Below are 13,227 nucleotides of genomic sequence, written 5' to 3'. Positions count from 1 at the left end.
CCTACTGAGCCACCCAGGTGCCCCTGGACATTTAAAATATTTTAAAAACAAAAATTACATTATAGATGAAAACATGTTAGTTAAAATATTGGACATCTTTTTGGAATATAGTTGACAACAATGTTGTATAGTTTGAGGTGTAGAACTTAGTGATTGGACATGGTTGTGCCTTATGCTGTGTTCACCCCAAGTGTACCTACCATCTGTACTATTGCATTGTTTTTATATGCACTGACTGTATTCCTTACGCTTTGCCTTTTATTCCTGTGATTTACTCATACCATAACTGGAGGTCTGTGTTTCCACCCTCCTTCATCCATTTTGCTTAACCTTTCACTCCCATCCCCTCTGGCAACCATCACTTCTCTGTATTTATAGGTCTAATTCTGCTTTTTGTATGTTTGTTTATTTTTTTACGATTCTGTTTGTGAGTGGGATCATATAGTATTTCTCTTTCTCAGTCTGACTTATTTCACTTAGGTCCATCCATGTTGTCTCAGATGGCACGATCTCATCCTTTTTATGGTTACATAATATTCCATGATGTATATTTACCACCTTTTCCTTATCTGTTTGTTCATTGATAGACATGTAGGACATGTGTCTTGACTATTATAAATTATAAATAATTCTTCAGTAAACACAAGGATACATATATTCTTTCAAGTTAATGTTTTCATTTTCTTTGGGTAAATACCTCGTAGTGGGATTATTAGATTATATGGTATTTTCTGTTTTTAATTTTTTGAGGAAACTCCATGCTGTTTCCACAGTGGCTGTACCAATTTACATTCCCACCAGCTGTGCACAAGGATTCTTTTTTTTTTTTTTTTCCGACATCCTCTTCAACACTTGTTGTTTCTGGCCTTTTTGATTTTAGCCATTCAAACAAGTGTGAAGTGATACCTTCTGTGATTTTGATTTGCATTTTGCTGCTGATGAGTGATGTTGGGCACCTTTTTGTGTACTTGTTGGCGATCTGTATGTTGTCTTTGGAAAAATGTTTATTCAGGTTCTCTGCCTGTTTTTAAATCACATTGTTTGATTTTTTTTGGTGTTGCGTTGTGTTAAGTTACTTATATATTTTGGATATTAATGCCTTATCAGATATATCATTTGCAAATATTTTCTTCCATTAGGTAGGTTGTCTTTTTGTTCTGTTAATGGTTTCCTTTGCTGTGCAAAAGCTTTTTATTTTTATATAGTTCCAGTAGTTTATTTTTGTTTTTGTTTCCCTTGCCTTAGGAGATATACCTAGGAAAATGTTCCTATGGCCAATAGACATATGCTTAGAGTTCCTAAATAAATTAAGTGAATAAACAAAATGACATTGCAGAGTAGATGTTCAGATTAACAACACATTGTAAATGTGCCAAAGATGAGATACCAGGATAAGTTGTTTGCAGTCTATACCAGATGTAACAAATATAGATAATAACATGGATTCAAAGAAGTGTTCCTATGTACATTGAGTGTAAAGACTTAATGAAAGGCTCTTGTTTTTTGAATAATTTTTTTCTTATTACTAAAATTATTGTAGGAATATGTAATTCTTCCAACTTTAAGGTATGTCACTATTCACAGGATGGCATGTTTTAGGAATAAACATTTTAAGAATATTAATCTAGGAGCTATATTAGAGATAGTGTAGTTAGGATGTAGAAAAACAGATGAGGAATTAAATAGGTTTCTGCTAAGTAGGATTTGTATTTTTAAATTGAGACTTAAGAGAGAGGTTAAAAAATCAGACATTGATTATCACCTGATAGATTCTTAGATGCCTATTTAAATTTGAAATATAACCTCAAGCTCAAGTATATTTCCTCTATAAATCAAATCAGTCTGAGCAGTAATAGAAGAACCAGAGATGGCTGGGTTCACATCCTAGCTTTGCCATTTTCTGACTGTGAGACCTGGGACAAATACCATAACCTTTACAGATCTTACTGTAAAATGAAGTTAATAGTATCCACCCAACTCTGTTAGGGAGTGAGTTTGATAATAATCAAAATATAGTAACTTACACATAGTACCATTCCATAAATGATAATGTTGTCATAATGTCTTTCTTAAATTTATTAAAGTGTAGTTGACATTCAAAAAAAATTGTACATGTTCTTAAGTATACAATTTGGTAAGTTTTGACATATGTATTCTGTATACCATCATCACAATCGAGATGAATAACATATCCATCACTCTCAAAAGTTTCCTTTTGCTCCCCCCCCCCCTCTCTTCTCCCTCTTACCCTCCATACTACATCATTCCCAGGCAACCACTGACCTGTTTTCTGTTACTACCCTTAAGTTTGCCTTTCTAGAATTTTATATGAATAGAATCCTACAGTACATAGTTACTGTTAGTTTGGGGGGTTTTTTTGGTGAGAGGTGGTGACATTTTGACCACTTTCTCTCAGTATAATTATCTGAGTTTCTTCATTGCTGCTGTGCATATCAATAGTTCATTCTTTTTTAATGCTGAATAGTGTTTCATTATATGGATATACTACCATTTGTCTATTCATTCACCCTTTCGTGAACATTTGGTTGTTTTTTTGTTTGGGCAAATCTGTTCTATCATCAGTTTTTTCCCATTTTGACACCAGTAACACAGTATCCTGACTACCATAACTTTATAGTAAATCTTGAAGTTCCTTCAACTTTATTTTTTTGAATGGTGTTTTGCTATTTCAAGTCCTTTGCATATCCATATGAATTTTAAAATCAGATTGTCACTTTCTACCCTATAAAAGGCCTGCTGTCATATTGATTGGGATTACACTGAATCTGTATATCAATTTGAGTAGAATTGACATCTTAACAATATTAAATCTCCCAATCCATGAACATAGTATTCTTTCTATTTAGCTAGGTCTTCTTTAATTGTTCTCATCAGTATGTTATGATTTTTAGTGTGCAGATCTTTTGTCATTTATATCACGAAGTACTTCCATGTTTCAATGGTATTATAAATTATGTTATTCTAAATGCCGGTTTCTAATGACTCATTTCTCATATGTAGAAGTAAAATTGATTTTGGTACATTGATCTTGTATTCTGAGACATTTACTAATTCAATTAAGTAGTTCTGTGGCTCATTATAGATTTGATAGCATTTTCTATGTACACAAATATGTTGTCTGTGAATAACAACAGATTTTTTTATTCCTTTCCAATTATATTCCTTTCATCATTTGTTCTTTATTGCACTGGCTAGTATAATGTTGAATAGAAGTGGTGTATTGTTTAAGCTTTGGAATGTCTGAAAAGTATTTTGTCTTTCTTTTTGAAAAATTTTTGCTGGGTAATGCAGTCTTGATTGATAGTGGTTTTTGTTCTTTCTGTACTCCAAAGATGTTGCTCCATGGTCTTCCAGCTTGTATTATTTCTAATAAATATCTCATCCTTGTCTTTGTACCTATGTGATGTGTTTTTTTTCCACTGGCTGTCCTTAAGTTGTCCTTTATCTCTGGTTTATTATAATGTAACTTTGTGTATTTTTTTCATGTTTCTTGTGCTTAAGGATTGTTGAAATGTTCTGATACATAAATTTAAGTTTTCTGAGAATCTGAAATTTTCTCCTATTTTTTCAATTGCTTTTTCTATGCCCTCCTCCTCTTTGAACTCTCCAATTACATATATATTCTGCTACCTGAAGTTGTCCTATAGTTCACTGATACTTTTTCTTTTATTTCCATTTTTAGAAAATTTTTGGAGAATTTCTACTGTCTTCAAGTCCAGTAATCTTTCCTTCTGCAGAGGTCTAATCTGCCATTAGCCCTATTAAGTAAATTTTCATCTCTCACATTATAGTCTTCATCTCTAAAAGTTCAATTTGGGTCTTTTTGCTGTCTTTGAAGTCTGTAATTAACATCTTCAAACTTTGCTTATAGCTTCCTGAATATATAAACTACAGCAATAATAGCTATTTTAATGCCTTTTACTGCTAATTCTGTTACTTATGTCATTTCTGGGCCTGTTTTTATTGATCTTTTTTTCTCCTCATTTGCATCATTATTTTTTCCTGCTTGTGTGCCTTGTAATTTTTTTATTGAATGTCAGACATTGTGAATTTTATATTGGAAAATGGATTTTTTTTTAATTCCTAGAAATATATTTGAACTTTGCTCTGGAATGAGGTTGAATTTCTTAGGAGCTATTTGATTGTTATATATCTTGCGTATGAGCTTTCTTAGGATCAGAGCAGCATTTGTTCTAGGTGTAATTTTTCCCTGCTACTGAGAGAAGATGTTTTTTAGTATTCTGATACTCTAATAATGGCAAGGTTTTTCCAGTCTTGCCGATAAGATAAAGTACTATTCCCAGTCCTGTGTGAGCACCAGGTGGTGTTCTCTCAGTCCTTTTTAGTCATTATTTTCCTAGCCTTGGATTGTTTCCTCACACATATGCACTAAAATATGACTCACTGTGCCCTTAAATTTTCCACTTCTTGTGTTAAGTACCAAGGGTTTCTTTGTTCATTAACAAAGTATTCAGCTTAGATTTCTATTAGCCCTTACTAGTTAGTTTCTTAAATATTTGGCCCATTAAGTGTGAAGGAACAATCATTTGTCATACTTGTCTATTACAGATGTTTATCCTCCTGCAAGAAGCCAGCCTGCATCTTTGGTTACCCTGACACGGTGATTAAGTAGTATCTCCAGCCCTTCCTTGGCAGCTGCTAGGGACTTTCCTGACTTAACTGCCTCTGTTGGAAAATCCCGAATCTAAGAGCTTTCAGTCCCTGATTTTACACATAAGTCTATAGTCTCTTTCCACTTAAATGCAAAACAAAACACCCTACCAATCCCCAATTAAAGTACTTTTTTGTAAATTTACAGTTACCACTGATTGCTTCTTGTTGTGTTCATATTGTTCTAAATGTTATTGTTCTCGTTAAAAGTAGATACATTTTTCGCTGAGCAGAAGAGGTTGCATCAGAACACAAATATTTTAAATTAGATGTACTTTGGGAAATGCAAGTGATAGCAATTTTATAGATCTTCAAATCTATGGATGCTATTTTTTTCATTATTAATCTTAAGAATGGACTTTTTAGGAGTCAAACACAAAGCACCCTAGCAGAAAAGGATCATAATAAACTGTTTTTAAAAGGAGTTTGAAACCAACATTGTAATATATGGCTTTTCTATACCCTGCCAGTCAGCAGACCAGCACTCAGATGAGTTGGAGGAGATTATGTGAATTCAAAAATGGAGCATGAGGTTACAGGAAGAGCTTTGGAGTCAGAAAGACATAGAGATAACTTCAACTCTTCCACTTTTGAGTGATGTGACTTTGGGCAAGTCTTTTAGCCCACTGAACCTACAATGTATCTTCTTTAAATAAATATTATACCCCTTCCCTCATAGTACTGATAATGAGTTTCAAATAACAGAATGAATGAAGTCATAGTAAAGGCCCCGTCAATGGCCTTTACCTCTGTTAAGTGTGTGAAGTTACTTTCCTAGTTAGAAGCTTCCACCCAAGGGAAAATATCTACTCCTAATTCGAAAAAAAAAAAAAAAAAATATATATATATATACACACACACACACAAGTAAATGGCATTCATCACAGGAAGAAATATTGACTATTATATTATGGTTAATTTAGATTTAAAAGACTTCATAGAGTGACTTTAGATCCTACTTTTTTTTTTTTTTAATGTTCTGTATGAGGGCAGTTCAGAGTAAGTTACTGATGTTCATTTTTACTGTTACTAAAAAGTATGCTTTTTTTTTTTTTTTAATTAGGGAGAGTTTGTTGCTTGTCTCCTGTCCCTATTACGACAAATGACAGATAGACATTATCAACAACTTCTTGATAGTTTCAATACAAAGGAAGAATTAAGGGTAAGTGACTTTTTTAAAAATTTCCTATATCTTTCTAGCTTTCCTTGTTCTCATTCATCATTGTTAAGAGAGCTTCTTGACAGTTGTTTTACCTGTTTCGGTTAAATTCTAAGCTGTTTTTTCTCACCTTCATCCACATGTCTATCTATTTTGGCTCTTAAAGATTTCAACGACTCAAGCAAAGCAATTAACTTTGCTTTTATACAAGAACATAGGAGTTGAAATACCTGTCAGCAGAATCCAATAAACTAAAACAGAATCACAGACCTAACAAGACAAAAGCAAATAGACTGACTCTAGTTAGGTGGACTTAGAAATATTGCCTTAATAGAAGGGAGAATCTGTAAATATATTAGCTGATTTCCTCCCTCTCTAGAACCACAGTGAGTTCTGGCTACAACGTTCTGACCAGGGAGCAGAGTTGTATTTGATATTCTCTATCAGCTACGGCCTAATCAATATGCTGTGCTAGTGTGACAGGCTGACATTAAATAGAAAATATTGATGCCAGGTTTATAAAAGTTCAATCTTTGCTGAGATTTAGGGAACATCAATATTTCCTTCGTGGTGTTCACTAAAACCTTAGAAGTTGATTGCCCTCAGTTGGAGGAATGACCTGTCATCTCTTCTTATTTACTTTGATTTCTCTTCCATCTCTTGAATTTCCCAGACACCTTTATATGTAAACCCTTGTAATGGACGGCGTGCTTACACGCCGGTGGTGCTAAATTATAGGACAGTAGGAACAGTTGTGCTGCAACGTTTGTATGACCAGAAGCCGTCACAGCACCTCAGGGAAAGACTTGTATATTTGTTTAATATAGATCACTCACAGAAATCACTTATCTTTGATTTTTAACTGCCAGGAAGATGTTGTATGACCTCAGAAGAATCTTTCACTTACCTTGGAGCAGTTGACAAGCTGAATCACAAAACAAAGAACAGGTTTGGGCAGATGTAATTGCTCTAGCAGAAAGTCAGTTAGCATATACCCATGCCTAAAAATACATTTTTCATGTTTACTTTCAATCTTGAGTTTAGAATTAAAAACAGATAAAAGGCCTTAGAAGATGCTCACTCTACATACAGAAATTCATGTGGTTAAAAAGGAGGAGAAAGTCATTAACTTTCTTCAGAAGTTAAATATGTAAAACGGTTAAGGAATTATTAGGTTTTGGGGTGTTTTTTTTAAGATTTTATTTATTCATGAGAGAAATAGAGAGGTAGAGACATAGAGGGAGAAGCAGGCTACCTGCGAGGAGCCTGATGGTGGGGACTCGATCCCAGGACCCCAGGATCATGACCTACACGAAAGGCAGATGCTCAATCACTGAGCCACCCAGGTGCCCCAGGAACTATTAGGTTTTACATAAGAAGACTATGACTTCATATTTCAAAATTTCATATAGGAAAAGCTACTTATTTTTACAGAGCCTGGGAATAAAAAAATGCAGAGAAACATACTGAAAATCATAATTAATTTAGTCCAGATATTGAATTTTATGCCTTATTATTCACATTAATAATAACAAAGTAAATGGAAGTGAGTAATGAATAAAGTGTTTTATGTGGCCTTTCCTCATTTCAGTCAGCCACACACCTTTTCACAATTTCCCACTTCAAAATTAACTGGGCCTTCAGGCCGGGAAAGTTATTGAATGCTATTAATAATCTATCCTTTAAGCAGTATCGATTGAGAAATTCAGGCAAGTACTGGTTTTATTATGCAGCCAGGTATAAATTGTCCAGTCCTTGTAGGGGGAGAAATCAGACAGGTAGAAGGCATTAACCCCACAAGTGGTGAACTCCCAGGGTGAGCACATGGTGCTTTGGAGCATCTGCGAATTGCTGCCAACCCAAATTCATAATATGAGGAAAAGTTTCCAAGGGTGATCTCAGCTGAGAGCTAAGAGATAGGAGAGTAGGAGTGTAGTGGACCTGCCTTTGGCTAGGATATTCAGATCTCTCAACTAAAATGACAAAGAATATACTAACAAGGCATACTCTCTGCACCACTTTTATTAATAGTTATTCAAAATCTGGAATGTTTTAGTTTATTTGTTTGTGTGAATCCCAGCCCCTAGTCACTAGATTATAAGCTCCTGGCTGTGTGAAGCATTGCTGTATCCTCAGATCCCAGAACATGCTTACCACATTGTAGGCACTCAAGAAACATTTGTTCATTGTTTGAATATAGAGTATGAGGAACAGAGTTTTAAGACACAAGACTTAGAGTGTCTGTGAACTTTATTTTGATGACATTTGGAAGCTGGAGGATTTTAAGAAAAAAGGGAGAGCCATGATCACATTTGAGTTTAGAAAAACCTGTCTGGTTGCACCTTTGAAAATAAATTAACTGAGGTCAAACAGGAGGCAGAAGCCTGTAAAGGATCTGATGCACTAGTATGAGCTAGAGATGACCATGACCTGAAAGTGAGGTGATCGATCATATTGGTAGTTTGAGGGACATTTAGGAAGTTGAATTGGCAGGTCCTGGTGATAGAATTGATAACAGAAGTGAAGGAGAGAAGAGTTGAAGATGACTCCCAGACTCTTTGACAACTGGCCAGATGTTGGTGCCGCTCACTGCATGGGGAACCCAGGAGGTGTGGGGGTGCAGGTTTGGGAACGAACATAAATCCAGTTTCAGCTAGAGTTTGGTCACCTGAGGGACGTCAAAATGGAGATGTCTTAATAGATAGGGTCTGAAGTTCAGGGGAGAAAACTGGGCTGCAGATGCAGATTTGGGAATTGTCAGCCAATAAATAGTAATCGACATCATGAGAGTAAATGTGAACGTCCAAGGAGAGTGTAGAATATGTAATTGAAGGAATCTAAATAGAATCCTAAGCACTGGGGCACCTGGGTGGCTCAGTGGTTGAGTGTCTGCCTTGGCTCGGGTCATGATCCCCGGGTCCTGGGATCAAGTCCCGCATCGGGCTCCCCATGGGGAGCCTGCTTCTCCCTCTGCCTGTGTCTCTGCCTCCCTCTCTTTGTCTCTCATGAATAAATAAATAAAATCTTTTAAAAAAAAGTATCTTAAGCACTAAGAAGGAAGAAATGTTGAACACTGCTTGCTACTGCAAGGAGGTGAACTAAGATCCTAAAAGGGTCCTTTAATGTTGTTGATGAACTAGATGAGCAATTTCAGTGCAGAGGACAGAAGCCAAGCTGTCATGAACTGGGGAATGAAAAAGGGAAAAAAGAGATAGTAGATGTAAACCGTGTTTCAAGAAAAGGAGGATAAGGTGTTTACCGAAGGAGAACTTTGGTGTCATGGGAGTATTTATGATGGAGGAGACTGAAGCGTGTTTAAATGTTGCTGATCAGAGCCAGTAGATTATAAGGTGAAGGTGAGGTGTAAGGAAGAAGCACTCAGGATAGTGAGACTCCCTGAGACGGCGGCGGGGAGGCCGGGGGTGGGGACAGAAGTAGCCCTGACTGCGAGGAAGAATGGAAGGGGGGTAACTGAGGTGAAGGCAAGCTAAAGGTCACTTATTTTACTAAAGGCTAATTATCTGGTTTTAATCTGTATTTTTAAAGTTCAGAGATCACCTTTTAAGAGATCAATTTTTCTTTTTTTTTTTTTTTAAAGATTTATTTATTCATGAGAAACACAGAGAGAGAGGCAGAGATGCAAGCAGAGGGAGAAGCAGGCTCAGATCATGCTCCGAGCAGAAGGGAGACGCTCAACCACTGAGCCACCCAAGGCATCCCAGACAATTTTTCTTGTTCTCATTTTTCCTCAAAGCCAAACACCCTCTATTTATACTGCTAAAACCTATATTACAAGATCTTTCAAAGATAGTAACCCTGGCCCCAGTCCTTTAGGCAAAGTCCTTATTATCATGTGTTTTTTAGAAATTAGAATCTTTTAAAAAAAAAAAAAAATTAGAATCTTTTGACACTTCAGAAAGATAATATGGTGCACATCGCAAGTATGATGTAGCCCCTCCAGTAGGATTTGGGACAGCTGCTATAATCAAACATCTTAATATTTCTGCAGTCAAAAAATATTCAGTCTAAGTGGGATTAAATAAAAACGATATAGCTCAGGTCAGGTTTTGCTGCCAAATTGATTATAAAACCAAAATGTTTAGGCTACTTTGGGATTTTGCTCTTGTGGGGAAGGACCTGAGAACCCCTTACAGCAAATGCTTAGTGCATGCAAGGTACTGTTCTCAAAGGCTGATTTGTAGTAACTCATTTAATCCTGAAAAGAACCCCCAAAGGTAGGCACTGTTATGATTTTATTACAAGTGTCAATTATTTGATTCAGCAGACATCTATTGAGCACCCTGGCTAGACATTAAGGATATCAAGACTAACAAAACAATCTCTGTCAATGCTTTGATGTTATTAAGAGCATCTCAATCATTAAATTATAAATGAGCGTGACGTATATAAACACGGTGTTCCCCCTGACAGTTATGGGCTATCTCCTTACCCCCACTCCCACTGCCATGAGCCAGATGCAGTGCTTAAACACTTTTTCCTGCGGTGCCTCATTTTACTCCTGCTAATCTCACCCAAACTCCTTTCACCCCTGCAAGGAAGTAATTGAGAGGACCTAGAATTCTATTAACATCTGAGCTCTTTGCTTAGGCAGCTAAACTCAGCTTTTTTGTAAACTTTAATGAAGTTTGTTAAACCAAAATCTTTGCTATCAAATTGCATGAAATTTCATTTGTCAACTCTGTATAAAGTAATAAGGCAGTTCCGGTCATGAAATGGGGGATAAAAAGCCAAATTAATGGAAGGAGGGTTATTTGGGGTTTTTGTGACTATCTTCAGGTTAGAAATGGAATGTATAATATATAAGGGAACTATACATAAGGAAAGGTACAGCTTACTAAAGTGCTATTTAATGGAAAATCATAACTGATACTGGGATTAGACATTAAAAATCCCATTTAACCTACTGCTTAAAAGTGATTAAGTATATGTCCCCCTCCCCTCCACATACGTGTATTCTAATTCCCAGAGGCAGCTACTGTTAATATATAAGGTTGTGTCCTCATAGACTGTTTTTTATGATATATACACACATATGTATTTTTAATGGAATCCTACTTTTCATATTAGTTGCACTTTTTCACACAATAATATGTCCTGAATATTGTAGAGCTCACTGTATCATTTATTCTTCTGAATTTCACTATGTGGATGCTGATAATTTAAGCATTTCCCTCTTGCTGAGCAACAGGACGATTCTGATTTTGCCAATAGAAAGGACACTGCAGGGAACATCATGATGGCCCTGTCTCTATGGACTTCTGCCCTTAGAGCTGTAGAATGAATTCCTGGAAGTCAAACTATTGGGTCATGGGATATATGCATTTTAAACCTCCATTGATACTGACAAATTTTATGTTGAGATACTCAAATTAATATTTTTGATGTTCTTTAGCCCTAGCATCACTGCTTTTTTCTTTCTTCTTATCAATTCAAAGAAAGATGTGGCCTTGCATTTCACAGTGGTTTTCTAAATGAAAGCAAATTTTGGAAGTGTGTAGTTCTCGTATCTACTAAGATTATTAGTGTTTTGTCTCCATTGCTGCTAGAACAATTAGGACATCTCCAGGGTTATTGTTGGAGTGACTTCTGGCATTTTGAACCATATTGCCATTTCTCCTCCTGGGTCCTCAGGTGCTCTGTGTGATGAGTGGTGTGAGTCACGATGTCAGCAGAACTGTGTAGGAGCAAGGACCCGAGGGCTGGTGCTCTGCATTGTGTAGCCCTTTCCTTCTGTAGAGCATGGCATTATTTTAGAAATGAACAAAAGCAAAGACTAGCAAGTAATTAGAGTTGTTTTTTTTCCTCCTTCTGTAGCCGGTAATGTTTTATTATACACCCACCTTCTGCTGAGGGCTAAAGTTTTGCCCATATCCATGGGACTTCTTGTACATGGAGAGCAGTGAGTCTCCTGTTCTTTGTCGATTATGACTTTTCATAAAGAACTGTGGGGATCCTGCTTGAAGTATGACATTGTACATGTTCTGGAAGTTAAGTATAAGCACTAGGGTAACCTCTCATTGTCTCCCATATACTGGCTCACTAGCTTTGAAAAATCATGTCTGATCAAGTCACAATCCAGCTTTAAACCCCTGAGGACAAGATCCAGTCCCTGCCAGGTCATCCCTGTCCTCAGTCTACCTTCTGTCCTCATTACCTTCCACTCTCTTCCAAACCCCTTTCACAACAGCCACTTAAAATTACTAGTCCTAACCAAGCATACAGACAGTTTTTAATTCTTCTGAATAATTTTTTTGTCTCCCTGAAATGCCTATTCTACCACTACTCCTTGAATTGCTTAATTTCACCCCTGTTAATCCCTCCTTGATTTCAGCTCCTGCTATAAAATCCAGCTCAAGGATCACTTTACTTATGAAGTGTTCACAGAATACAGTGCCCCACCCCCACCCCCGTGACAGCACCCAACAATGCCTTGTAATGTTGTTTCCTTGGATCCTTGATGACTGCTCTGTGAGAGGAGGGACCATGTCTTTGTGTCCTAAGCACAGAGCCCAGAACGGTGTTTCTGTTGAATGAAACAACCCTCTTAATAAATATCTGCATGCCTCACAAACCATCTTTTTTTGTACAATTATCTCAACTTATAGTCTTCATTTTATTATTAAAAAATAGTTCTATAGCTCTCGAAGACTAAAGACCACTTGGGAGTTATTTTTGCATAATGTGCTTAAACATTCAACTTTAAGGATATGAATTTCAACATGATAATGATTATTAACACCCTTTAATTGAATTCAAACCCCATACAAAGGGTGTTACACATTTGAAATTTGTGGCAAGTTTTTAAAATAGTATTTGACAAAAGTCGTAAGTGAAGGAAATATGTTCCTAGAAGGCTCTGTCCCTGTTCGTTGCTTTTGAAGTAAGGAGACTGTGCCTTGGTCCATCTGCTCACGTCATGATGCTTTATTTTCCTGAGTTCTTACCTCATGTTTTATCATCTCAGAATTCTTCCTCCCATGTCTCACTAGTTTTGTTTTATGAACTTCGTTTCTGTCTTGTGCTTTTCTGGTACCACAGTATTGTGTGTAAACACAAAACAATTTTTTTGTTCAATATAGTCAGGAAATGAGTGTAAAACATAAATTTAATTCCCTCACTCGTCTTCTTAAAATCCCTCACTGCCTTACGTTGCCCTCAGGATAAATTGCTGCATTCCATACTGTGAAGCAGGACTGAGATTTGTTTACCTTTTATTTCTCTTTCATCCCCATTTCTTGTCACTCCATGGTACAGTCCTTGCAACCCTGTGTTGTCTCTTGCCTTTAAGGCTTGCTGGTACCCTTCCCTCTGTGTGGAATACCTGGTTCTCAGACTTATCCTTTTTTGTAGTGCAT

The 13,227-nt window shown here is 36.5% G+C and overlaps 1 protein-coding gene across 7 annotated transcripts in view; it reads left to right on the top strand.

Moving 5' to 3' along the window:
* The window catches only part of DOCK4 (dedicator of cytokinesis 4), a 407,219-nt gene that overhangs the window by 310,923 nt on the left and 83,069 nt on the right, over positions 1-13,227 (top strand). For all 7 annotated transcript variants that reach the window (XM_072764773.1, XM_072764772.1, XM_072764775.1 and 4 more), the window contains exon 26: positions 5,756-5,854. In XM_072764773.1, coding sequence (XP_072620874.1) covers positions 5,756-5,854 — 99 coding nt within the window. The remainder of the gene's footprint in view (positions 1-5,755; positions 5,855-13,227) is intronic.

The sequence above is a fragment of the Vulpes vulpes genome, chromosome 7, assembly GCF_048418805.1.
Source record: "Vulpes vulpes isolate BD-2025 chromosome 7, VulVul3, whole genome shotgun sequence".
NCBI classification, from domain to species: Eukaryota; Metazoa; Chordata; class Mammalia; order Carnivora; family Canidae; genus Vulpes; species Vulpes vulpes.
This window is presented reverse-complemented; position numbering and strand designations above follow the sequence as displayed.